We start from the raw sequence: 26,725 nt of genomic DNA, 5'->3' as shown, positions 1-26,725 counted from the left end.
ATGGTATCTGTTTTAATGGTAAAAAATTAAAGCAAAAAAAACCCCAAACCCAAAGACCTCTGTGGAAGTCTGTGCTTCTTGTTCCCTTCTCTGTACCTGGAATTAACATAGTCTCAGAGACTGCAGGATTCATCATACGCAGTTCACTGGGAGATGCTAGAGAAGAAAAGAAAAGGGTAAACAGGGAGTGATCTAGCTGCTGCCTTTGGGAGCTGAAGGAGATGTCAGACAAAATAGCCAAAGTCTTCTCAGAGAACGGTGAAAGGACAAAGAGACAACAGCCACAACTTGAAACAAGAGAAATTCTGTCTATGCATGAAAAGAATTTCTCCCCTTGTCCCAAAAGTGGTTCAGGGTGGCACAGGTGTCAGGAGAGGCTGGGGAATCTTTGCCCTAGGAAGTGTTCAGGGCTGCCCTAGTACCCTGATCCTGAGCACTCTGATCCTTCTGCCCTTGATCTAACCTTGGATTTAGCCCAGTTCTGAACAGAGAGATAGAGAAGCATTCAGAAACACAGGACTAAAACTTGCTGTGAGTCTGTGATAACATTGTAGTGTGGGAACAGAAAATTATCATAGTTTCTGTAGCCCTAGTTCCTCTATTGGATTTACACCAAATTGCCAAATGTGGTTTCCATTACCTGGAAGTCTTGTGATCTTCATCTGACCTTGGTCCCAGATATAGCTCACAGTTTCACATCATATTGCCCTGGTGCATAACTTCTGGGTGTTGTTGCAGGTAAACACCACCCTGTGTATTAAGAAGGATGGATTTGAAAAGCCAGTTTAGCCCTTGACAAGCAAATGGTGCCCAGCCTCTGAGAAAGACTCTCCCTTTTATACCTTCCAATTACTTTTATAATGATGACAGTTTTCACCAGGACAGCACAACGCTTTACTGGGTGATCTGTCACCCACTCACCCACCCAGCGTGGAAGGACCTTCAGGACCAGTCCACACTCTGTTCTGGACATGCATGTGCCTTGTGCACACTGACTCACGGGGAGGTTTTTGGAGGCATTCTGTGGCACATGTGCATCCGGAGATTCCCTGCCAAAGTAAAAGAGATGGAGCGAAACCTACTTATGCTCCTTCCACCCTCTGGAGGAATTTCCATGAGACATTTCATTTACAGTGACAGGAATGTGTATGTTTCAAAGGAAAATGAGATGCTGCCTTCTTCACATGTCTTGAATGTGTGATTCCAGGTATATGCCTGTCCTGTGCCAGGTCTTGCCTTTTCAATATTTTGAAGCCATCCAGAAGTAAGATAAACCTAGCTATAACTCTGAGACTGGTGACAGAGCTGGGTGACATCATGCAGTCTTACATGCCAATTTTGTTACTCACTCTCTGCTTTCTTTCCTTCTTTCTTCTGTTTGTCTGTCTCTCTTTGTCTCTTTCACCAGTAGCAGCCCTATTATTACACGGATGTCCTGACTGTGGGGTGCGCTGTGGGTGTTGGCTGCTGCTTTGGGACACCACTTGGAGGCAAGTGGCTGTTCTGTTTCCTTTTCCCCAGGTATCTAAATCCTCTCCTGCCTAGTCCTCTTCTCCTCTCCCACTCTCCTGCACCACATTTTTGATGTGACATTTACTTTGGACAGAGACACCTACCTCTAGCATTTTCAACCTCCCCAGCATCTTGACAGTCTTTTTTCCACGTTGTCCACTTTCTGGAAACAAGAGGAGAAGGCTCTCTAGAGCAGTGGTCTCCAAACTGGGGTGGGGGTACCCCATGGGATACACAAGGTGATCTATTTGGTGTGGGAAGGAAATACTTTTTTTCTATTTTTTTAATATAAATTTCTATATTTTTTTAATATAAAAAAATAAATAAATTGAACTTCACTAGTATTAAGTATATGTATTGGCAGTGGGGCCCTAATATGTCACATGGCCACTTGTCACATGCAGTGCATGAGGTGTAGAGGTACTCCCAATGCAGAGGGTTGACCATGGTGCCCTCAATCATTTCCTCTCTTTCAGCATATTCCAATGAATTGCAATCAATATGTGCCCACACTGGATTAAGTGGATTTATGGATTATATTATCTAGTGTTAACTACACTAATCCTCACAAATAGGAAAAGTGGCTTAAAAAGGTTGCTGCAAAGAGGCTATGGATTGAAGATAATACTAATAATGTGAGCGAGAGAAATGACAAGAAAGTGGCAGAGCTGACACTTCTAGAACAGGCCCTTATTCAGTCCCATTACAAATAATACAGTACAAATAATGGCCAGCTAATGAGATCTGAGAGGAAGTTGGACAAAAAAAAAAATTAAAACTATCAAAGGCTATTTTAAATGTGGATCTATATCTGCTATCATTAACAATGAACCTCACCCCATGTGTGTATCATGCTTTGAGAAGTAATGATGGTATTAAGCTATCAGAATTAGCAAGACATTTAAAATCCAGGCACCCAGAACATGAAGACAAACCTCTACGTTTTTTCAGCGATGTTTCAAGCCATGTGACATTCAATTCAGTACTTTACAAAATTTCACTGGACCTAATGACAAACGTGTAGAAGCCTCCTTTGAGGTCTCTTGCTTCACAGCAAAAGAGAAAATGCCACATCCCACAGGAGAAACATTTGTATTTCCTGCCATTAAACATAAAAATAAAGCACAGAAAGCAAGAGAGCAGCAAATTAAAATGTAAGCACTGCTGGAAGACACCTAGCGGACATTGCTTAAGGTTTGAAGAAACCAGCATCTGTACAAATTACACAGTGGGAGCGGCTTCCTGTGCAGCTGGATTAAGCACAGATGTTTCTAAAATGCCTCAGATGATGGTATTTTCCAGATTCTGTTTCAATAGTGAAAGGCAGAACTTCTTTCTGTGAGACACTGAAAGGAAGCTCTATCACAGAAGCTGTATTCTCAACAGTGAATTACTTCTTCAATAAAAAATGTTCTATAGAAGAGCTGTGCAAGTGTAACAACTGGTGGAGCAGAATAAGAGAAGAACTGGGTGGTAAGGTTACCTAGACAAAACTACACCTGGGATTCGTGCACTGCAGTGTTCACAGACGAGCTATCGCAGCAAAGAAGTGGGATCCAGACATGCACAAAGTGCTACAGGATGTCATTGATGTGGTTCATTTTGTAAAAACAACACCCTGAAACAGTAGAATCTTTACAGTACTTCATAATGAGATGGGAAGTGACCAAGAAAATCCTACAGGCAGTTGCTGGTGATCTCATAGCCACTGAATTTAATGTCCAGTTGCACATTTTTCTTTTACAAAAAGACAAGTGTTCTGAATTTGCTGGTTTTTTCTGTGATGACAAGTCTCTGTCAGTAGATTGCTACCTAGTAGTTATTTCTGAAAAAGTAAACATACTTGATGTACTTCAAGGTGAAAGTGATGTTCTAGCAGTGGGTGAGAAACTGCTTTTCAAAAGAAACTTGTGGAGGTTTTGTGAATCTGTTGCCAAATACAATGTAAGTGTCTTGGCTACAAAAATGCTCTCATTATAGATATGCTCAAAAAACTTGAAAACAAGAATTTCTACCTGTTTAAAAATCGTCAAGATTATGATTTTTTTGTGGGTTTTAAACCCACTTGTTAAAAATATAAAAATTCAACATCTTCTGATCATTTTGCAAGAACAACTGATTGACATCAGGGAGGATGAAAATTTACTATCCAACTTTCACAAAATTCTTTGCATAGGTGGTGGGTGGGATTGAAAAAATAGTATCATGATTTAGCCAGCACAGCCAGTAATACATTTCTTGCATTTGGATCTATGTGTCTTTGTGAGATCCTCTTTTTAGATATGACAGCCATTAAGACCAAGCATCAAAATAAATTGAACATAGAACCAGACCTTTGAATCACCATGTCACAAAGCGTTAAACCCAGATTTTAAAAAATAAAGTATATTACTATTTCAGTGAGAACAATTTTTTTTGTTCCATTAATAAATAAAACAAATAATCTTTAAAATTACGTTTATTTCATCTTTATCTCATCCTTGTTTAATTTCTATTTTTGTGCATGTTTTATATTGTACACAATATTTTAGTACAGTAGTACATGCGTATTATATTTAAATAAATACACATAGAGGGGAGAGGGTACATGCTCAAAAACCTTTTATGGGTAGGGGTGCATGATCAAAGAAGTGTGGAGACCACTGCTCTAGAAAGCTAGTTAGAATCCTCTCTCATGCTTCTAACATGACACTTCTTATTTTAACTTTGCTCCCTTTCCAACTCTTTCTAGGGGTTCTTTTCAGCATCGAGGTTACCTCTACCTACTTTGCTGTGCGCAATTATTGGAGAGGCTTCTTTGCAGCTACCTTTAGTGCCTTCGTGTTCCGAGTCCTTGCTGTCTGGAACAAGGATGCAGGTAAGCTAAGAGCTGTTCCTGCTCTCTTTGTACAAAAGTTCCTCTGTTAATGCATTATTTTCCATCTTCCTCAAAACCACGATATTTTTATGATGCTTGAAACGTCTGCCACAACATGTGACTTCCAGCAGCACAGAAGGAAGGAGAAAGGGAAGTGTCTTGCCATCTCGTCTCTTGTCTAGCCCAACCTATTCCTAGGAGTTCTGGGATGTATCTAACTGACAAATGACAGAATATGAGTCCTCAGCAAGCAAAAGGGACCCTGAGGTGGGATTTTGTTGCTTCTGCTCAGAATAGTGTCCAGGCTGCAAACACAGAGATATCCTCTCACAGAGGATGTAGTCCTTGCTGGAAAAGCCATGGTCTGCTTTGGTCACCTCTTGACTGAAAATGTTAAAACAGATAGTCAAGAAAATTGAGATGATTAAATGATTAGGAGGCTACAGGTTTGGTAGGATCTGACTGAAGGTCCTGAAAAAATAAAGTGTGTCAAGTGACTGAAAAGCATAAGAGTGACATTTGTGCAGACAGAAAGAGCACAAGTCAGGCTTGTTCAGTAGAGCATCTCAAACACTGTGGGAATAGAATTCTGGTGCAGAAGGCTGCCATTTCTTTGTAAACTTCTTCCTTATAATACCTTTATCTTTTATTCTTGCATCTATTTTATTGAGCTCCATGTGAGCAGTTTACTTACTTAAAACTGCTATAACATGTCTCTCTTGACTTCAGAGGGATGGATTTTTTGGGGGGTTGAATATTCTCTGGAATATAGAAAATGACTACACCTTCTACCTGAATGTAGAAAGTGGCTACATCTTTCTTTATGTAGCACTGCCTAAAAGTAAATCTGGGGTATTTAACCATTAGGTCTGTCACAAAAAACCCAAACCCCATATCTGTCTGTTCTTTCCAGAGAAAAATATAAGAAACTCAAAGACATAACAGGAGATAACTTCCTTCACTTTGTCTTTTCTGACTCCCTCGTTGATCTCTCAAATCACTAGAAATCACTAGAAATTAGTTTAATTTCAAATGACTAGAAATTCGCTTAATCCTGAAACTTCTTGACTCCTGTCCCTTCTTCAAAATCATCCAGACAGCTTTAATACCGATATTAATGGCTCCTCAAGTTCTTCTTCATTGACAGTCTCGGTTAAAAACTTCCATGATTCAATTGGCTATGAAAAATTGTTCCTTTTCACAGTTCTGTATTTTCTTTGTGTTGTCAGTCTCCTTGTCCTTGCATTAAGGAACTAGAAACGTTTACCTAGCTAAGTCATTCATTATTTTATGATCTTTTATCATTTCTGCTCTAACTTGTCTTTCATGTCTTTTCTTGCTCATTTATTTCCCTTGGAAAGTTACACACCCGGTCTTCTCAGTCTTTTATCATGCAAGGTTCTTCTATTATTGCCTGCTACCAGGAAGAAGCAGGTAGGGAAGTGATCACATCAGAGTGACAGATGCAAATAAGTTGTGTAGTATCTCACCAAAATTCTTTTATTTCTTAGACCCACATAATCTTTACTGGCTTCTTGTTACTCATGGCTTTGTCAGCTGGCATTACACCATTATCTGTACTTTCCAAATAACATCTGGTTATTTGCCAAACCACTCTGGTTGGTTGCTGCAGCTTGAGCCCTTCTTTGCCAGTCATGGAAGGCTCGAGTTCTGCAATTTGCAGGATTCTTGTTTTACCATGTCCTGGACTTTCATCTTATTTGCCATAGGGTTTCATGCCTTGCCTTCCTCCTGCTCCTTCTGATCTCTCCTACACATGGCTCATTGTTATCTTAAAGTTCAAATCTATTTTTAAGTAGACTTCCCCATTAAGAAGCCTTTCCCACTCCTTTCTACTTCTAACTTTGTAAGAATTGGACAGATACTCTAGTACAGTTTGTAGCCAATGGAGAGAAAAGGGCTTAGACATTCAGTTTCAGAATGGCTTAGTCACTGGGGAAAGAGGATGAAGATAGGTGGGATGAATCTTTCTGTGGAAATTTTTTTCTGTCCTGTGGGAGTAGAGGGGGAACCTAGAAAGACTCAGACTAAGCACTGTGACTGTTTCCCTTTGCTCTGGTCATCTATGCTGCCCTGTGGCAAAACTCTTTGAAAATGGGCCCTACTATACTTTTTTAATGCTCTGCCATTTAGTGGCTTGGACTATCTGTTTCCTTAAACTAAATTGAGATGATCCCTTTCTTGGGCTGATCTAACAAAAAAGAGGACATCCTGCTTTTCATCATCTTCCATCCCTGACTGTTCTTCTACCCCTGCCTTGTACCATCTCTGCGTTCGTTGTTCCCCTTGATTCAACTCACTTCCTTGGCAGAGGAGTAACCCAGGGAAAGAGCAGATAGGTTTTCTGGCAGGTTTTAATAAGGCAAAGGAACTCACAGAAGGCTGTGATGTGCCAGAGTGGGCCCAACGGGAGAGGAGAACAATAGTACAGCCGGGAGGGAAGGAACAGGGGGAAGAGACAGGGAGCAAGATCATCCCAATTTGGATAGTAGAATGTAGTTTTAGGCTTAGCTATCTTAGGTAATGTAACCCACTGAGACCTCATTAAATCATTACTCTAAACCTAGTTCTGTATGACCAAATAACGAGTAGTCAATGCCTCCTGTTATTATCATATAATGCTAGATTTTCACTGCTTCTTTTATTTCCTCATTGAACAAATAATTCCTTCATCAAGGGCAATTTGGGATTTATATCCATCCTCATCCAGCTGCACTTCCACCCTGTATTAAATTGCTAATTTATCCTTCACCTGTTAGCATACAGGTGTTTACTGTTTCCACACAATAATGCACCTACAGAGAAAAGCAGGACAGGTTTTAACATTTCATTGTAGCAGGGCAGCACTACCAGGAGAGGTGAGCTGGAGAAGATGGGGCTAAGCTGATCTTTTCCATCTCTGATTTCTAAGCCTTTCATTTTTTTGGTACCAGTCAAAAATTTTGAAGCTGTAACTTCAGAGAGGATCTGTGTTTTGTTTCTGGAAGGCAATCACAACTATGAGAAGTGACACAGCTTCTTCAGATGTGCAGGCACTGCCCACCTCAGCAAAGAGACCTCTCATTCAGTAAGGATACTGGGAAGAGCTTTTTTTTTTAATAGGGAATGGATGGTAGAAGACAAGAAAGAAAAGAAAACCCTTTAAAAAATCAGGGATTGTAGCTAAAAAAAAAAGCATACATTTTCTGAAAACAAACCTAGGCTATCTAGAGTGCCAGGATTGCAAGTGCTCAAAAATAGGACCTACTAAATCGGAGCAGTCTGCCAATCTGTAATAATGTATATAATGTCAGGAAACCACACAGGAGCATGTATAAACTAGTTTCCTTGTCCCTACCCCTAGCTTTTATTATCTTTAACTTCTCAACTCATTATTTTCTTTCCTCCTCTACCTTTCTTCTCTCACAGTTACCATCACAGCACTGTTCAGAACAAACTTCCGTATGGATTTCCCCTTTGATCTGCAAGAGCTGCCAGCATTTGCTATAATAGGGTAAGTTCCCAGGAAACTAACTCCTTGCTCTACAAAGGTTATAGTATGATCTGTGTTAGGAATTCTTCTGCGAAAAAGTTTCCATACATCACTTTTAGTCACTTTGGTTGTAGCAAAGTGGGTTTCTGTTTGTTGGAATTCTTCCTTCAGAAATGGTGTCCACGTATCACAACAGCTAAGGAAGGAAATACAGGTATTATCAAGCTGTTTGTTATTTCCTTTCCATGTATCTTTTTCAGAAATTAAGCTTGGAGGTAAAAAAAAAAGTAAGTCTAAGTTGGTCAAAGTACTGGGAATAGACTTACTGAATGGCCTTTTAACTGTTTTGACATTATCCCCAAAAGAACAGATCCAACAGGTACCCTTTTCACATGACCAAAATGGGACAAAAGATTTAACCTGAAGTTTCATTTTCACAAGGTCAGAATGATTATCCTTTTTGAGAGAGGTTGGTACACCCAACATGGTGACAAGGGTAGCCAACCGTAATTGGACTCAGTAAGAACAATGGTTAATTTGGAGGAAATGAAAGAATGAACTTAAAAAAAAAGAAAATTGGGAAATACTAGAGAAAAGATGAGTATGGAATTACTGTGAGGAAACATCTTTGGTTAGAGCTTGAGAGAGGCTCCAGGGAAGTCACTGCAGAGCATAATGAAAGGAAAACACTATAGGAACAAAAGCCTGTGCTGGTGTTGTGAACATACTCTGTTGCAAAACCTGCATTCAAGACCAGAAATATATTTGTGGGTTTTTAGCTTCTTTTAGTAGGCTGCCCTCCTATTAATTTACTTGACTATGAACTCAAGTGGGATTTTTTGAAGACATCAGATATATTGAAAAATCTATGAATACACAGGAGTTTTTGCTAGTAACAAGTATTCACTTAGTTCTTCCCCTTAAACAGACTTGCCTAATGAACTTGGCGGAATCTATTGGTTTAGATTGGCAAGGAAAAAAATGTAATCCTTGCGATTTACAGCTGGTTGTTAGAATGCAAAACTTCTTGTCACCATGTTTTGGACAGAGTTGACAGAGCTGGCATTTTTCAGCCCTGCACATAGGCTGGGAAAGGAATATATGACAACTGCAAAATGCTTTCAAATGCCTGGGTGTCCAACATGGTATTTAAAATAAAAAACAACCCTAAAGACTTGGATAGTCTTGGATAAAGTCCCGATGCCAACTTGGAATGCTCCAAATTCTCTTAACATTAAGTCTCAAAGTTGAACTCTGCTTCTACCCAACATATTTTTTCACTTTCAGGTAGGGCAAGCACTGCCAATAGGTAGATCTTGTTTTTCTGTGTCAGCAAATGTTAATTTGCATAATCTATACAAGAGGAGCACTTCCAGTTTATTGATAAATTGATAGACATGAATGGAGAGATCTATATTTTAATATGAAGTATTACAAAGCAATTCAGTTCACGGTGCAGTCTTTAGGCTTATATTGCCTAAGGGACTGGTCTATTTTAGACACTGTTCTAATCAGTTAAAATACTTAAGAGTAATTCATTGGACATGTTTTTCTGTGAAAAGCTTTCTATTTAGTTTAAGCATGTTTCTCTGCAATTTTTAAATTATAAAGCAGGATTATTTTCAACATACAATGTTTTAAGTACACTAAATTAATCATTGAATGAGATTTGGCAAAAACATGCGTGACATATAACAAAGCAAAAGTCCATTAATTTTAGAAATTAATAGAATGAGAACATTAACAGTTTATCCTCTGTATTATGTGCATTAATTACTTGCCACATACAATAAGGCTTCCCCTTACCAATTCTAAATGCAGTCTTTTTTCACTCTTCCTTTTTTTTTATTTCACATTCGAGTATTAGGCCCTATTTATCCAAGTCTTATTAAGCTACAGAGCCTAAGGATCACACCAATTCTTAGACAACTACACTTTTTTTCTTACTTTATTAAGATCAGGAACATAAGCCTAAGTGATTAGGATCATAGAGATGATATACTTTGCTTTAGGCACAAGAATTCCTATTACTACTAGTATTTGTTGTAGGCATATAATTTTACTGAATCAGACTTATAACTCTCTTCCTTTTTACTATTTGCTCTTCCAACCTGATGTTTAAGTACTGACAATACTGGTCTTTGCCCAGTTGCTCTTCACGAGCCCCCACTGAGAACTGTCAGTCTCTTTTTATGGATTTTTTTAACAGATTTTTATAGATGAGATTTCCCCCTCTCAGCAAGAGAAAATTGGTAAAATGGTAGTGTGTATGACAAAGAGGTCCAAAATAATTTCTCCCCTTTCATCAGATAGGGAATATCTTCAAAGGAGCTGCTGTAGGAGTAATCCTCTAGGTGACATTTTAAAGGCTTCACAAACAGCTGAAGATTAAACCACTTAAACTCATTTGCTTGGTTGATGTTGTTTGTCATGCTTTTACTTCTTTTTCTCCATTTTAGCATATGTTCTGGATTCCTTGGAGCCTTTTTTGTTTATCTCAATCGCCAAGTGGTCCTGGGCATCCGACGTCATAAAGCTCTGAGCCAGTTTCTCACCAAATAGTGAGTGCTTGTGAAGATACTCTCTTTAGGGACCAGATCCTTACACTCCACTGGTGTTGCATAGTAACAAAAGCTTTCTGGGAGATAGTAGAACTATTTCAAGTGTAAGATCGTAAAAATATGAGAAACTGCTCCTATATGAGAGTAAGATCTCTGCAACCATCAAGAGAATTTTTCTCACACTGTATTTTCTTTTTGATCAGCCTCAATAGTTTCAAATGGCTTCTTGATTTAGAAGGAATACTCTGCAATATTTGTTAGGAGGACAAGGGAAACTATTCATTGGACAGAAGATGTTTTTAATTAGAAAGTCAATGATCATGCTTCTTAAAATCCTGATGTTTATGGCTTGTTTGGGTTTTTTAGGATCTGTGAAAAATTCTACATCATTTATATTTCAGGAAAATTAATTACAGCTGAAATCTAACTATGTATTTAAAATCTATATATTTGTTTTTTCATCAAAGTCTTGGCAAAAATGTAAGGTATGTGCTGCATACTTATGAACCAAAAGCTGAAACCTAGTAACCAAATGGTGTGAAATGCAGCATGGAAGAGAAATGCAAAATAAAATCAAAGTCTTGACAATGAAGTTTTCACAGGACACTTGAAGATACTGTTTTCCCCTCTCTAATAAAGTCCTAGCCTCCAAACTTCATAACCTGAAGTGGTGGATAACTGTAAATGTCTTCAGTCTCTTTACAGAAAAAGATCTGATGCTATGAGAATTTTTGATGTTGAGAGGTGTGGAGGACCTTATTTCTTATCAAGTTGCAGACCTGAGCAGAAGAAAACCACTAGATAAAAAGAAGTTCAAACTAACTTAGTTTCTTATGTGGAAGAAAAATTGTCTTTCTTCATCATGTAGCCTTACCCACAAGCATCAGCAGTGCTATCAAATCGATTTAATAGAGAAGTGGAGCAAAGCCTAAAAAGTGGGAATTTACTTTTCACTTATTTCTCAGAATTTTTTAAGTCCTTAGACTGAAACAAATTAAACATTATATTTTGTCTTCCTAAATCTCAGCCAACACTTCCTGTAGGAAACAGTAACTTGCCAAGTGACACATGACAGGATTAGCCCAGCATGTGGAAGCAGTTTAGGCTCAGGTTGTCTTAGTGCTTGTGAAGCGTCACAGTTTACCCAGAAACCCATCCCGGGACTGGACACAGCAGCAGGAAAACACAGATGGCTTCAGCCTCTGTCCAGCTGTGTCCCACTGGCCTGGCACTGCTAGACTCACTGGCTACCAAGGACACCTTCTCCAAAATTGTGACAGCCAGGAATTCAGTGGGAAGAGAAGCAGTTTTTCCCATAAGAATTAATCCAACAGGGGGTGCCTGCAGAAATGTATGAAAAATCCTTACATTTAAATCCACTAGGACAGGATACGTTGCATGGGGGGTGAAGACTGTCACAATCAGGACAAATGGGGAAAGTAGAGGCTTTTGGCAATAGGTCACCACATCACTGCAAACACACATTCCTCCCACATATTCAAGTTTGTGCACGTTGTACATCCCTCTCTTCCTCCATCCCTCCCATTATATTCATTCTGATGGGAAAGAGGGCTTTGCTGACAGGTGAACTTTATGAATTATGATGATCAGTGGAGCAGGGCATTAAAACGCCAGGAACAGCACTCCAAAGCCATGGCTACAAATACAGAGAGGCTTCACAGTGATAGCATTCCTAGTCCTGGATTGATGGTGCTACAAGAACAGAACGTGAGGCCGTATTGATACAACTTTTTCCTTCTTTACAGCCGACTGATTTACCCTGCGGTTATAACCTTCTGTATAGCGTCTGTGACATTTCCTCATGGATTTGGGCAGTTCATGGCAGGAGAGGTGAGACTGGAAAGCATATTACCAACTCTTTTCAGTTCTATGGAACATTATCTCCTTATCCTGAGCCCCAATAACCTTGTGTCATGGAAAAGGGAAGAATGAGATGGAAGGAGTTTGGTTTGAGGAGGCACTATATGATCTCTGCTACCTCCCTCATAGAAAACTTGAAAAAGATCCACTCTTCTAAGAAAATAATAAGGAAGATGTTACCCCATGTGTAAAAGTAGTTATCTTTTCACCTGCTTGAGTAAAGTTCCCTCTGTCTTCCTGAAGATTTAAAATGTGGATTAAGTCCCATAGTCATGAAATACCACAGTAAAAATCTCCTCTGTTTCCTTGTAACAGAAGTAGAATATTTACTCCATCTAATCTTATGACTCATACCTGTTTTTTTACTGTTTAGTTGATGCCACGGGAAGCCATCAGCACTCTCTTTGATAACTACACCTGGGTGAAACACAGAGGGGACACTGAGATCCTAGGGAAATCTGCTGCCTGGATCCATCCTAAAGTCAGCGTCTTAGTCACCATCCTGCTCTTCTTCCTCGTGAAGGTAGGAAGCCCAGCTCACCATAGCCCTTCTCCACTCAGACTGAATGTTCTTGCCCTTTCGTAAAACAGTTTGTGAAGTGCCAATGAGGAGTTGCTGGGTATTGAATGAAGCACTACAGCTGCAATGGATTCCTACATCTTTTGATGTGATGTCTGTCTACCTTCAATGCAACATTACCAAAATTATTAGGGAATAGCTTCCTTAATTTAGTGGCCTCCTTTTCTGCTCCCTAGGTCATCCTCCTCAAGCCTCCTGCTGAATGACCTTTGGTATCCACAGTATAGTAGCTGGTAGGGAGGACTAAATTGTGAAAGATTTCTCAAGTTCCACAAAAACAAATACTTGACTAAAAAGTCTCCAATAATTTGTTTGATCTAAATGAAGTCTGATACAGTCTATTTTATATTCCTGACTTCAGATAGGAGACAAATAGGAATATGCAAGCACAATCTATAGTAGTGTGATGCTTAAGGATTTGCTAGCAGTACATCAAAACTTGATGGAGAAATGCAGCTGGAAACAGTTTTGCTCACTTCTCAGAAAGCAACAGCAGATTAAAAGTTCTGACCTGACATGGTCTATGGGAGTTCATGGTCTGTGCAACTGCTCAGCCTCTGAAAGGATCAGCTGTGCAACTGACACAGGACAGAGAAAGAAAAAAAGACATTTGAAAGAAAAAAACCCGTCATATTTCATGTAGCAAGAAAGAGGTTTTCCTAAGATGAAAAAAAAATATATATAGAAGGATAAAAATACCATAGAATAGGTGCTAATTCTTTTATTATTTATTTATTGCAAGGGAGCACAAGAGCTGATGCCACCTTGCAAGGTCAGTTGAACATTTCAGTAGATGAAGAATGGCTGCCAATGACTGATTGACACAACTATTTCCACCTAAAGTAAAACACTATCAAATTTCTGACAGGTAGTTAAGGGTTCTCCTTCTGTGATAATTCTTATTACAGTGTACCAAGCAGAAAAGCTCTTGTTTACTTGAAGAGAAGAGGGGTGGACTAGATGTTGTGTCTGGCCTGAGCCCATCTGTTTGCCTTTGGGAGAGCTGTATCCTCAGTCACTAGATGCATTGGCATTGTCCTAACTAAAGGCATTCCCTACTCACTAGATAACTGCTCGGAGCAGTCAGTTTTCTTCAGCATATATTCAGCATTGGGATAGACCACATCAACAAGAAACTGCTGTTTTTACTCTGGGCAAAGGCTTGGCCTGATTCTCCACTGCAGTATAGTCAGTTTTCAGCTGTATTTGGCCAGGTTTGGTACTGCAGAGACAGAGCTTGGTTAGCAGCACTATGCCTCTGCAGCTTTCTGGTATCTGCAGCCAGGCTAGGCACAGAGTGGGGCACCAAGAAATGCTATTGCTGTTCAGTAACAACTGCACCCTCTGCCTCTGTTCTAGTTCTGCATGGCTGTTATTGCCACCACGATGCCAATCCCCTGTGGAGGCTTCATGCCTGTTTTCGTACTAGGTGAGTTTCAGTTTTGCGTTGCAGCATATCCATCTGGCAGGTGGAGAGAACAGGAGAGACACTGCCTACACACCCAGTAGGGTTCATCTGGTGTATGAAGAGTCATCACTTGATGTCTGTGAAAACCTGATTAGCAGTCCACAGACCGGCCTCTGGGTCTCTGCTTTTAACATTTCCCCAACCCCCCATAACCAAATGCCAAGTAGGAAATCCCTATCCTTTTACATAAGGAAAGCCACACCTGGGGAGACAGTACACAGTCTGAAAATATGTCTTCCAGCCTGGGAATCACACGTACTGCTGTGCCTGGTGTTCCCAAGTGAATGAATGAGGGGTCAACTGTATTTACCTTAGTACCCTTTCTTCCTCTTGGAGTCTAACTCCTGTATTTTGTAACTGAGAACTACTCTTTAGTCCCCGGTGCCATTTTGACATAAGTTTTGGCTTTGTTTCTGTAAGAAAATATCCAAGTGATTGCCCAGCACACCTGCACAGCACAGACTGGATGGTCCTTAAATGTTGACTCCGTAACTGTCAGCAATATTTTTCAGGTGCTGCATTTGGACGTCTCATCGGGGAAATCATGGCATTGCTTTTTCCCAATGGGATCCTCTTTGATGATATTCTTTATCAAATCTTACCTGGAGGATATGCTGTCATTGGTGAGCCTCCATGTCTTCCCTTTTCTTCACCTGGTCCCACGGCTGTAATTGTCCTGGTTGACATGACATGCTGTTTCTATATGACAGTCTCCTCCTCTCCCTATTCCTTCTCCTACCTGGGAAAGGTGCAGCAGCTTTGACAGGAGCGGTGAGCCACACTGTCTCCACTGCTGTTATCTGCTTCGAGCTGACGGGCCAGATCTCTCACATCCTGCCCATGATGGTGGCTGTCATTCTTGCCAACATGGTGGCCCAGAGCTTGCAGCCCAGCCTCTACGACAGCATCATCCAGGTGAAGAAGTTGCCCTACCTGCCAGACCTGGGCTGGAATCACATAAGGTATAGTAGGTGGAAACAGGGAGTGGCAAAGAAATAAAGCAGGAGAGGGTTAAGACCTCAGGGGAATAAAAGGTTATGAAAAGGAGACAGTATTACAAAGGAATTAAGAAGGCAGAAAAGGCCTGTAGTAACAAAAAACAGGTATTGGAGTAGAATTAGGTTTCTTACACAAAAATGGAGAAAAGTCCTCTTCTTTTTTTTTTCACTGAAAGCACAAGTTTGAATGACCAGCAATGTTACTGAATTTGTATTAATATTTCCAAATTGCTTCAGCTTAAAAATTTAAAAATCAGTAATCTCATTTATCTAAATTCAGTGGGGTTTGGATATTTTTTCCCCAGCAAATGTTTTAAACACTTTATTTGGATATTTTGCTTGAAGCAAAATTCAGTTATTCCTATATATGTCTTCCTCTCTCTAGTATACATCACACACATAGGTATGTATACAAAAACCATCTATACAGGTGTGTATTTTATGGTGAGGGGTAATGGAGTGGAATACATCTGTGATGGAAATCCAGTTAATCTCTGTTTATACTCTTGGAAAGTCCTCTGGTTACTCTCACAGGAGATCATTTGGCAGCTGTATTTTGAACAGTTTTTAAAGAAGTGGTCATTTATGTATTTCTTTAGGGAATTTATCTGCTTGACATTTTTAATATGTTAACTCTTCCTCTTATCGTCCATAAATTCACAGCAAATACAATATCTTTGTTGAGGATATTATGGTCCAAGATGTGAAATTTGTTTCCTCCAACTGTAAATACCGAGACTTGCAAGCAGTACTCCAAAGCACCACAGTGAAATCTTTGCCTTTGGTGGACTCGCCAGGTAAGCAGTGTGGAGAAACTGGTCCTTCCTGAAGACTGCCTCAGCTTGGAGAAACTAGCTTTCAAATTGCACGGCGTGAAGCAGGCAGTGTGACCTGCCACATAAAAAAATAATTCTTAAAAATCTCCTGCTGTGGATGATGTATGGCAGAAGGCTGTTTCAGCTGGCCAGACAGGTAAGCTGGAGCGTGGGCAGTGAAGCAGATCCAGCACGTAAGGGAGGTGTGTGGGATCCTGCATGAGCCAAGAGCATGCCTCTGCTGTGACACTGAGGGGTGGCACAGCTCAGGACAGTGAGCTCCCTTCCCACAGCCTAGGAGCCACCACAGGGCTGGTCAATGACTCTTGTACAGCACTAGATGGTACGAGCCCGAGCACTCAGAAGAGGCTGGAAGGAGGAAGGTGTGGTGTGTGGAAGGGGACCTTCAAAACCTTGAGGTGGCTTGATGGCTTCCCTGCTCTGTGTTGTGCAGAGACCATGATCCTCCTGGGGTCTGTGGAGCGATCGGAACTGCAGGCTCTCCTCCAGACGCACATCAGCCCAGAGCGGCGACGGCTCCTCAACAGAGAAATGCAGCAGAAGCTGAATGAGGCACCCTACGATGGACCCTGGGCAAACCTGCCAAAGCTGAAGCACGAATCTTTCGCTTATGTTGATGAGGATGAGGATACAGATGAGAAGGGAGAGGTGAGGGAGAGAAGTGGGCAGACTGCAACACGGAGACTGCTTAGAAGCAGTCAGGCATTCGAGGAGGCTGAGAAATAAATGGCATTAAGGTGGACTTTATTATCTCTCCTTTCCATAACAGCTGCCTCGGCCCCCAAGTCCCACTCCCAGTTACCCAGAGGAGCCAAACGGCCCAACAAGTCCTCTTAAACAAATGTCTGAAACTTTGGAGCCCCAGCAACACTCAGGTATGGTAGCTTCTGTCATGGCTCAACCATAGCCAGCCTGGGGAAGCTTTCATGCTAACTCTGTGTACCTGCCCCTGCGAGGTGCTGGTTTCCCAGAGACTGAGAGAAGGAGCTTTCTCTGCTGTTCCTGTATGAAAGACACTTTGTTAGTGCACCTCAGCATCAGTGTAATGTACCTGGAAATACCTTCTGTCACGATCCCTCAGAGAGCATGGCAAAACTAGGCCCACTAAGGATGGTCTCTCTCTGTCTCCCTGCTCCATTCTTTGCAATAACAACTCCTTGGACATTTTCTGGAGAGTCTGCATGAAAGGGTTCCATCTCTTGGCTCCTTCACCATGTGAATGAATTTCCCTGGGGAAAGCACAGTATCTGAGAGCTAAACATCTGCACTAAGTTTTTGAGTAGCTTAGGCTTAGCTCAGCCATCTCCAAAACTGAAGGGCTCCTCCCTTGGACACGCATGTCTTTGATTCAGCTGCATTAATGTGATGGACAAACACTGATGTATTGTGTTCTTTTGTGTCACACCCCAGCCTGTATTAGCTTTGCTTTCAAGACTGTACTCATAGCTCATTTCTGATTCGTAAGTATATTTGATGCAGGATGGTGGGTTGTTTTTGTCCTTTATGCATCCTGAAATATGCAGAGAGTGAGTAAGCACAGAGATGTAGCCCAGTCTTGAGAATGAGGGCTTTAGCTCGTGCTTTTAGGCACCCAAAGGTTACATGCAACAGAGCATATAGCATATTCTGGTCCATTAACACATCTCATGTATGACTGTAAACCTCTAAGGCATAAAAAAGTCCACTTTATGCTTCCAGAGCAGTGGGGTGGTGGGCAGCCATCCACCTATCTTACCAAAGCAGAAAAAGAACCACATATGAAAACAAGGACGGTATGTGAAACATTTTATGTGAAGCTAGAACTGAGTGACCCAGGAATGACAAGAGGAAGTGAAACAGGAATGAATTCATGAGACCTTCCCTTCTTTTTCAGTTTGGCTCACAGCTATCCAGCTATCATTGTTTCTGATCAAACTTCCTCCAGAGCCTTGTTCACAACAGCACCAGGCTCTGTCTCCTCCTCTTTGCTAACTCCCTGCCTGGGAGTAGAATTCTGGTCTCTTCTATTCCCATCATTCCACTGCTGGCAGAACCCATGGACTCCTCACCCCTTGGCACCTGTCACATCCAGTTTGTTGATATGTTTTGTTGCATGGGAATATTCATTCTGGAATGTCCCAGACACCATTTTACAAACTGGCTCAGTTCTATCATGTCCCTCATAGTATTTCCCAGCCTGCCTCGAGTAAGAGGATGGGATAGGCGTGGGGCTTTGTATTTTTGTCTCTCACTTGTTCTTTCTTATCCATGTGTTTGTTCTCATCTTTCAGGCAGTTTCAGGAGTCTGAGGCAACTGATCCAGCACCTCTTGTGCCACTGCAGCCGTCCACATGAGACAGAGAGCACCATCCAGGTTAGGGCTACAGAGAACCTGGTAGTACCCTGAAGAAGGAAGGGAATGCACTGGAAATAGAAACTACTACTCGAGACATTCAGTATTTGGCTAAAGCATGGACACAATTACGAACTCTGACAGCATCAGTGGGGAACTCCCTCCAAGGAGAAAGTGTGTGATTACTGTAAGGGAGTGTGCATCTTCCTAAAGAGTCACCTGTGCTCAGCTGTCAGGCTACCACCATGACTGAGTTTGGGCATCTTTTCTCAGTGAAAAAAATTACTGATATTTTGGCTAAGATGTAGTAAAGAGCAGTTCTATTCCATTTGGCAAACAGTTTTGGACAGATGGATAAAAAGGAAAAAAATGCTTTTGGCTCTTGCCGTGTTAAATGCCCTTGGTTATCTGACACATCTGCACAAGGTTTGGGGATAACAGACAGAGCTTATGGGAGACCCATCCACTCCAGGGCAGTGGTTGGACCCCATGTGGGATACCCTGAGAGCATCTAAATCACTATTAGATGGCCATGTTTAGGCACCTGAATTGCTCCACCAGAACTCCATGGTGAATTGTCACTGGCAAGGGAAGCACAGCAAGGGCAGAGTACACTGTATAATGGATGAGTATAAAGGAAATCTAAGCCCTTGGCAATACGCTATCTGGAACAAAAAGGGGACTGCATGGGGTGAGGAGGCTGTGCAGATTTTCCCCTTCTGTATTCTGTGAAACTGTGGGTGTTTGGCTGTCCTGAACAGTGTTTTCTCCTACAGGAGCCCGTGGAGGTCATTGAGACAATGACACCAGAAGAGGTAAGACCAAGTGCAAAAAGGGAGTCAGGTCAAGTAAGTGCTTCTTTTACCCATTTCCTATCACTTGCAATACTCCAGGAACCTCAGTGATTGCCACGTAAAGCCATAGCCAAATCCATTTTCTTCTTGGAGTGGCACAGTGGGCAAGTCTCACCCATAAGAGAAGAGATTGTTTGGCTAGATGTGCTGATAAGACTCTGACTAATCTGATCTAGCTTTGAAGTCAGCCCTGCTGCAGCAGGGTTTTGGACTAGAGACCTCCACAGGTGCCCCCTCATCTTCATCTTTCTCTGGGCCCATGTTGTTTCTTCATTTCTTACACAAAGGATCAATTATCTTGCAACAACAAGGGGAAGATGCACTCAGAAAGGAAAGCTAAAGATGTTCACTCCCTCCTTAAGAAGAAGCAAAACCCCACCTTCTCAGAAAATCTCTGAATTGCCCTGTTTCCACAGGGACTGGAAATCTGGCAAGAAAGGGATGGGAAACCCGAGGGGTGAGACATAATGGATGAGATGAATGATGTACACAGGAAGGAAGAAGCATTAACAGGAGGAGGGGACTAGTTTGGGTACACAAGATAGCAACCCTGCAGGTAGCTGTAAGAGTGATTCCTCTTCTTTCCTGTGTCAGATAGATGCTTGGGAACAGGAGGAGCTGAACAAGAACGTGTGCTTTGACAGCTGCCGCGTAGATCCCTCCCCTTTCCAACTGGTGGAGAGAACTTCCCTTCACAAGGTGAGTGCAGATGTCTCCCTGAGGTATACATCATTTTTCTCCACTCTATCATTCCAAGTTCAGTCTATGACTTATTTCTTCCCCTTGTCTCCACCTACAACTACTATCACCATCCAGCTACAGAAGTGAGCTTGTTCCTGTAATCTTCTGTGTGTACCTCCAATCTCCTGCAAAATGAAAGGCTTTGTGATAAGAACTCTGAGACAAAAAAATCTGCTGCATTAAAAGTAGCACTGTGTGCCTTGCTGCCGGGGCATTACACTGAGATTTACACTCTGCCCTGTCAGTGTGCAGCACTGGAATGAGCACTCCTGGATTTCTCAGGGTGTTCTGTCAGGGTGTAGAATCTGCCTGTAGCATAGGCTCTTCATTGAAGTGAAGCACAAGGAAAGAGGAAGCTGGATCATACAACATCTAGAGTCGGCACAGGATGACTGGGAATTAAAGCAATCGTATATCAGGAGGAAGATAGGACTGGGCTTTCACTCACTGGAAAGGGAAAGCAGTCTCCTGAAGCAAAAGTGCACAGTGCATGCTTTTATCAATACTCATTTAATGTGAATGGTCAGCACAGGCCTTACATTAAAATAATTAATTACTGTTAAGATATCAGCCTTGAGCAAAATGAGAACAGGTTAGCATATAGTTCAGATGGGTTTTCTAAAGGGGTGGCTGAAGTAATCTGAAAACCACTAGCATTTATCTTTGAGAATATAGGCCTACAAGAAATCATACCTGAAGGCTGCTCATGGGGAAAGTTTTGTACTTGTCATACAAAAGAGTAAGTGAGAAACTCTAAAATAACAGACAAATCAACTTAACTTGGATGCGCAAAAACCCCAGGAATAAATAATCAAACTATCTGAAGTATGAACAGCTAGAGCTAAATGTGAGACTACTGCCAATGGCAAGAATATCACAGTTTATGGTGACCAAACCATATTTAACCAGTCTGGTTTTCTTTTACACTAGAGTAAAATGTCTTGTTCATGAGAAATCAGATTTCTCCTAGTTTACACTTGAACATGACGTTCAGTATCTCAAATGATGCTAAAAAAAAGGTCAAACACTAGCTGTGACAGAATGATTTCATGTAAGGCCACAGGTAAAAGTCCAGCTAGAGCTTGGCTTCAAGAACTTGAAGTCTGGAAATACACCAGAGATGAGCACTGAGAATGTGGAAAGTTTTAGAAAGCCAAATCTGTGAATAATAGTAAAATAATGGGGTATATTTAGGCTGAAGAAAAGAAGACTGATAGCAGTGTGGTATCTGTCCTTTCAAGGAGACTTTGTAAGAGAAAGGGAATAACTTGTTCTCAGTGTTCTCACTGCACTGGATAAGCAGCAACAAGCTTAAGTTTTCACAGAAAATATTCTGGGACAGGAAAAAAGAAATCCTCTATTGCTAAGGAAAGCACTGGAATAAATAACCTAAGTGGTTTTTGACTTTACATATTACTATACGGTAGTTCAGTTTCCAGCACCAAAATGAAATAGGATCTGCATAGGTCTCCAAATGCACAACACAGAGTGCTGTATGGGATCCTCCACCAGATGCAGGATGAGAATGACCTTGAGAATGTGCTCTCCATCACCAACACACTCACAACTACAGCTGCACAGCAGAAGGTGCAAAGCATAGTATTTGGCAGATACAAAAGGGAAGGAAGGGAAGACGTAATTTCTCACTGGCATAACTGCACAGTTGTGTGTCTTTCTGATTTCCATTTCCTAATCCCAAGTCCCAGCTCCAGCACCAAGTACTGTGTTACCATTTTCCAAAGTCCCTGCAATGGTCTTTTGTGGTTTTGCTCCTAGACGCACACATTGTTCTCGCTACTGGGCCTCAGCCATGCCTACGTAACCAGCATGGGGAAGCTGAGGGGAGTGCTGGCTTTGGAAGAGGTGAGTACAGATCCTTTGCCAGCCTCTTAAATAACTGCAAGTGTCCTGTGGATCACTGCAGTAACTCACAGGTGCTGCAAGTTCCAGCTGGGAATATATATAACTGCAAGTGCTACATTTTCAATCCAGGGTTGAATTCTGAGTCAGCTCTTTGGAAGCTTTGTAGGGGAATGGATGACTGCATTTCAGAGGAGGCAGCAGGTGTTGTTTACAGGGATGTTAGAAGGTTCATCTTTATCATGAGTGTAGGGCTCTTAACTGAGGCTTAATAGCCACTCTTAACTGAGTGACTATTACTGCTTCTGAAATTGGTGTGGAATTTGTTATTTACCATGGAATTTTTCATTACATCACCAGCGTAAAAGATTATCTCCAGAGGCTCCAGCAGCAGAGCTGTGACTCTATTTGTGATCCCTTTAACATGGGGAGTAGACGAACTTCTCCTGGGTAGGGCTGGGCCAGCCTCCCTTTCACTTTTTTTCTGAAATTTTACTCCTTTTCCAGCTCCAGAAGGCAATAGAGGGTTCCACCCGCTCTGGGGTTCGTCTCCGACCACCCCTGGCCAGTTTCCGTGACATCAACCGGACTTCCACCAACAATCAGACCGGGCAGGGCCCTCAGGCATGGAGCCGGGAGGACAACGGCACGGTGGCAGCACAGCCAGCAGCAAACCTGGGCACTGAGAGCCCTCTGCCTCCCTGCTCACACTCCCCACAGCCCTCACACTCACAGGAAGAGGGGGAAGTCCCCAGCTCCGCTTACGCCACGGATACTGAGTTGGAAGAGATGGAGTTGACAGGGCCAGTCGCTGAAAACATCTCAGACATCCTCAAGGACATAAACCTACGCACCACTGACCTGGATGAAGATGAGGATGAGGATGAGGATGTTCCCTTATAGCTGATGTGAGGGTAGTAGTCCATCACACTCTTCAGTGAGCCAGTCTTCTTGTGTTCGCTCCTCAAAGAGAAGCTTTTGGATGTTCTTTGCAATCCCCAGAGAGGGATGATTCAGCTGGGAGGAGGGACATCAGACTGAGCCCTTCTGCTGCTGCTTTCTCTCTGTGCAGACTGTTAGGCTGCTGGACTATTTGGGCGTGTGCAGGTGTCAGATGTGGACTGCAAGATGCCTGTGGCGTGCACTGTAACAGGACATGGACACTGCTGGACACAGTCAGGATCAATGTGCCATGTGGAAAGTGGAGGGGGATCAGCTCTCACTCGCTCACTGGTGCCATCCTTCCAGTCACACCAGGCCTGCACACAGCAGTGTAACACAGCCAGACCTCCAGCCTAGAAGCATACTGCTGCTTCTACCTGCCACCCTGTCCACGTTGCTGCAGCTCCTTTTCACTGCCCCTTATCTTGCACCCCCCCAAAACATTCCCATGTAGAACATTTTTATTCTTTCTCAATTTTTACTCTGGGATTTTCCTGGATGGGGATGCAGTTAGGAGCTTCTCCTCTGTCCTTGTAGCTGAGCCATGCCCTAAAAACAGATGGCAGGAAAATATTTGGTATATGTCTCATGTCTTGAATTCAGCCAAGACTTTAGAAAACACTGGAAGGGAGAAAAGCTTGTTTGTTTTCCCACCATCTCTGGGTTTTTTAAGCAGAATGGGAAAATCTTAAGTGAGGGCATCCTCAGTGCTGGGGGAAGAGGAGTAAAATAGCATATATGTACCTATATTTCAAATAACTGTGTTTGTCTCTCTGAATCACTGTTCACAATTTTCCACAGCTATAGTCTTAAAATACAAGAACTCAAGAAAAAAAATAATTATGGAGTATTAGCAGGCTGCCAAGAAATACAGCAGAGGGAAGACACATTTTCTACACTTTGAAAACAGGTTTCTTTCTGAAAACTCCTGCTCTCTTCCCTGGTAATTCTACCCTGCCTACTTTCCACATATTTCTGCATACCTCAGATCTGAGAATTCCAGCTCTCGCTTTTGCCAGCTTGTCTCTGTTGTGACTAACAGCAGAGACCTCAACCCTTGTCTGCAGCATCCCTCTGTATTCCAGTTCTAAATCTGGAGCAGATCTGCATCTTGCAAAAAGACGTCTTGTCAGTTCGTGTCATGCATGCAAAACCTTGGCATCCAAAGATAAGATGCTGCTTTGTTTAATTCACCGCTCTTGTGAGGTTTCCTCAGTAAACAGGCAAAACCAAATTCTGTGTATTCTACAGCTTCTTCTAACAGTCTACATCTCTTTCTACCATATTTTTGGTGTCTCATGGCACTTAGATGCAGGCCCAAGCAGCCTATTAGATGTGTTTCCACTTAACAGCAAGAGAGAAGAAATCCAGGCTCTGAAAATACGTTCTTGGGGGTATTCTCATTCCCTTTCCTGGTATTAGTAAATCATTATCTAACTTAGAGTGACCAGTTTCACTTCAACATGTAATTTTCCATAAACTGTCTCACGAGCAAGTCAAAAATATCATTACCTCTAACCCAGTCACCAAAGGAAAATTCCCTCCTGGCTTTAATTCCAAGGATTGACCTTGCACCAGTTCCTCTCTGATGATGCTTATGGGCGGGAGAATCTGTGACAAGCTTATAGTAGAAGGAAATCTTCCCCGCTAGTCTCTTGAAGAGAGAGAAATTTATTTTTGCTGTCTGGAATTCAGAGCCCACCAGGTCTGTTCTGTTTTTGGCACATGATCCCCCTTTATAAGCGAACTGGGGACAGCCTTTCCCTGCCTTCATGATCGTCGGTCCTCCGGGAGCCACCCTGCCCTTGTGAGGAGACAGTGCTGATCTGAGGGCAAGGCTCTTGCACACGACAGCTGCTTGCCTCCACCAGAGGGGCACGTTTGTGTCTGCCAGGCATCAGCACAGCCTCCCCACTACCTTTGTGTCACCTTCTGCTGCCTGCAGGGAAGAGGCAAAACAACTGCTTTTTTTTTTTTTCGGGGAACTGTGGTAGTCCCTTATATAAGCAGAGGAGAAAGGACATTCCTTTTACAAAAGCATAAATATGCAGTGAGTGACAACACTGAGACCAAATCTGATCTGAGGGTCCAAGCACACTCAAGAAGGATGAGTTTCTCCAAGTCATCCCCAGCCTTACTGTGCAGACTTGCATTTTACAGCTTAGCCACATGCTTCCACTGAGACAGATGAGACAAGGAGAAACTTTAAGGCTGGAGTCAGTACACCTCCCCCTCCTCTCTCCTGAATACTCTCCTCCAGTCCCACACTTCTCCTACGGTGTGTTACAGAAGAACTGGGAAGTGACTGGCTGAGAAAGCAGATGGGAGTCTAAATCAAAGCCAGCGAGCGTGTGAGTCACGACAGACAGATTGTGAGCTGGGGGAGATGAAGCTGGAACAAAAATGATGCACATGGAGAGGCTTGGGGAGCTTGGAGTGAAACACTGGCTAACCTGCAAAGCTTCTTGAGGCTCGTCACTTGAGATTACAAGAAAACACATGTGTGCCCATACATGCACACACAGGCATCTCTCCATTCCTATTACCTTTAGCTTTCCCAGGGTTACTGTGAGGAGCTGGACTGCTCTCTGGAGGGCAGCTGAAAGGTGGGGGCAACTGCTGCTCTTTGTAGACACTACTCAAGATCCATTCCAGGTATTGCCTCCACCCATGGAACAGAAGCAGTGTTCATCTGCACCATTTTCTCACCTGTACTCATACATGAAAATGCACAGGGAGCAGGATGGGACAAAAAAACACTCTGCAAAGACGGTTTGCAAAGGCTGAATTGTTTCCACTTCCATCTTCTCAATAAAATCTTCACTGAGCTGATGCCAAGTACATTAATAGGTGCAAAATGTGCAGTAAAATAATACTAAACCTACCTTTGTCACGGGAACTTAAAGTTTGTGCCCTCTCAGGCTATCCCACTACACCCCCTCAAAGTTTAAACTTGAAACCTTTGTCCAGCAAACAAAATCACACTGATCTGTCACTCTAAAACCTGCATCTCCCATCCTATCCAAACAGCACAGACTTGATTACCTACAGGGGAAAATCATTTTTTCACAGCCCAAAATATCCCCAGAATTTGTATCAGCCGTGAAGCCGTCCCTTTCAGATAGAAATTCACATCTAGCAAAAAATCGAATTCTTCCTTTCACATGGCACTTAGGGGTGAAAGCAGAATCTTATTTTTAAATGCATCAATATAAAGAATTGAAAAAATAGGGAAGACTTAAGGTTGGTGAGACGACAAGTAGGGCTTTAGGTAGTGATGACAAGGCTAAGAGACTTGGCCATGAGCCGCATAAAGGAGAAAACACGTGGAGATGGACTACTGAACAAGAAAAATCTGCCTCAACAAAGTAATGTTTTTGGTTGCCAAATTATTTGAGACTAAAAAAAATCTAGTTTTCTAAGCCTATGGACAAAACCCAATTAGTACAGGCAGAAATAGAGACACAGCTAGAGTTCATAAACATAACATCCCCCTTCTACCCAGTTATGCAAACACCATATAGAAGTGTGTGTTTTGTGGCCAAAGAAGTGTAAGACCAGCAATAACCAGCCAAGCAAGTAAAGATCCCTCTTTGCCAAACTAATCCAAACCCAGGAAGGGTATAATTAAAAACACGCCATTAAATATATGGTCACACCAAGCACTAAGTTATTCACAGCCACATAAGCAGGTGTCTGGGCACAGCTTGCATAAAAATTTAATCAACACTAGAGACCAATAATTAAAATTTGCACATAAAAGCCATGCCTGAGCATTAGGGTTAGGGTCTTCAGACATGTGATGCGAAA

General features: G+C 42.1%; 1 protein-coding gene across 1 annotated transcript in view; it reads left to right on the top strand.

The window, feature by feature from the left end:
• Nucleotides 1-23,658, top strand: part of CLCN1 (chloride voltage-gated channel 1) — a 35,833-nt gene extending 12,175 nt beyond the window's left edge. Inside the window, exons 7-23 of the mRNA XM_019283893.3 lie at nucleotides 1,412-1,490; nucleotides 4,244-4,369; nucleotides 7,799-7,883; nucleotides 10,322-10,423; nucleotides 12,190-12,274; nucleotides 12,678-12,827; nucleotides 14,244-14,313; nucleotides 14,865-14,975; nucleotides 15,101-15,314; nucleotides 16,014-16,147; nucleotides 16,620-16,834; nucleotides 16,956-17,061; nucleotides 18,457-18,539; nucleotides 19,295-19,333; nucleotides 19,967-20,071; nucleotides 21,890-21,976; nucleotides 22,481-23,658. Of these exons, the coding sequence (XP_019139438.1) occupies nucleotides 1,412-1,490; nucleotides 4,244-4,369; nucleotides 7,799-7,883; nucleotides 10,322-10,423; nucleotides 12,190-12,274; nucleotides 12,678-12,827; nucleotides 14,244-14,313; nucleotides 14,865-14,975; nucleotides 15,101-15,314; nucleotides 16,014-16,147; nucleotides 16,620-16,834; nucleotides 16,956-17,061; nucleotides 18,457-18,539; nucleotides 19,295-19,333; nucleotides 19,967-20,071; nucleotides 21,890-21,976; nucleotides 22,481-22,876 (2,187 nt within the window). The 3' untranslated portion in view covers nucleotides 22,877-23,658. The remainder of the gene's footprint in view (nucleotides 1-1,411; nucleotides 1,491-4,243; nucleotides 4,370-7,798; nucleotides 7,884-10,321; nucleotides 10,424-12,189; nucleotides 12,275-12,677; nucleotides 12,828-14,243; nucleotides 14,314-14,864; nucleotides 14,976-15,100; nucleotides 15,315-16,013; nucleotides 16,148-16,619; nucleotides 16,835-16,955; nucleotides 17,062-18,456; nucleotides 18,540-19,294; nucleotides 19,334-19,966; nucleotides 20,072-21,889; nucleotides 21,977-22,480) is intronic.
• Nucleotides 23,659-26,725: the final 3,067 nt, after the last annotated feature.

The sequence above is a fragment of the Corvus cornix genome, chromosome 1 (genome assembly GCF_000738735.6).
Source record: "Corvus cornix cornix isolate S_Up_H32 chromosome 1, ASM73873v5, whole genome shotgun sequence".
In the NCBI taxonomy this organism is placed as follows: domain Eukaryota; kingdom Metazoa; phylum Chordata; class Aves; order Passeriformes; family Corvidae; genus Corvus; species Corvus cornix.
Note: the sequence above shows the minus strand (reverse complement) of the source record. Positions and strands in the feature narration are given on the sequence as shown.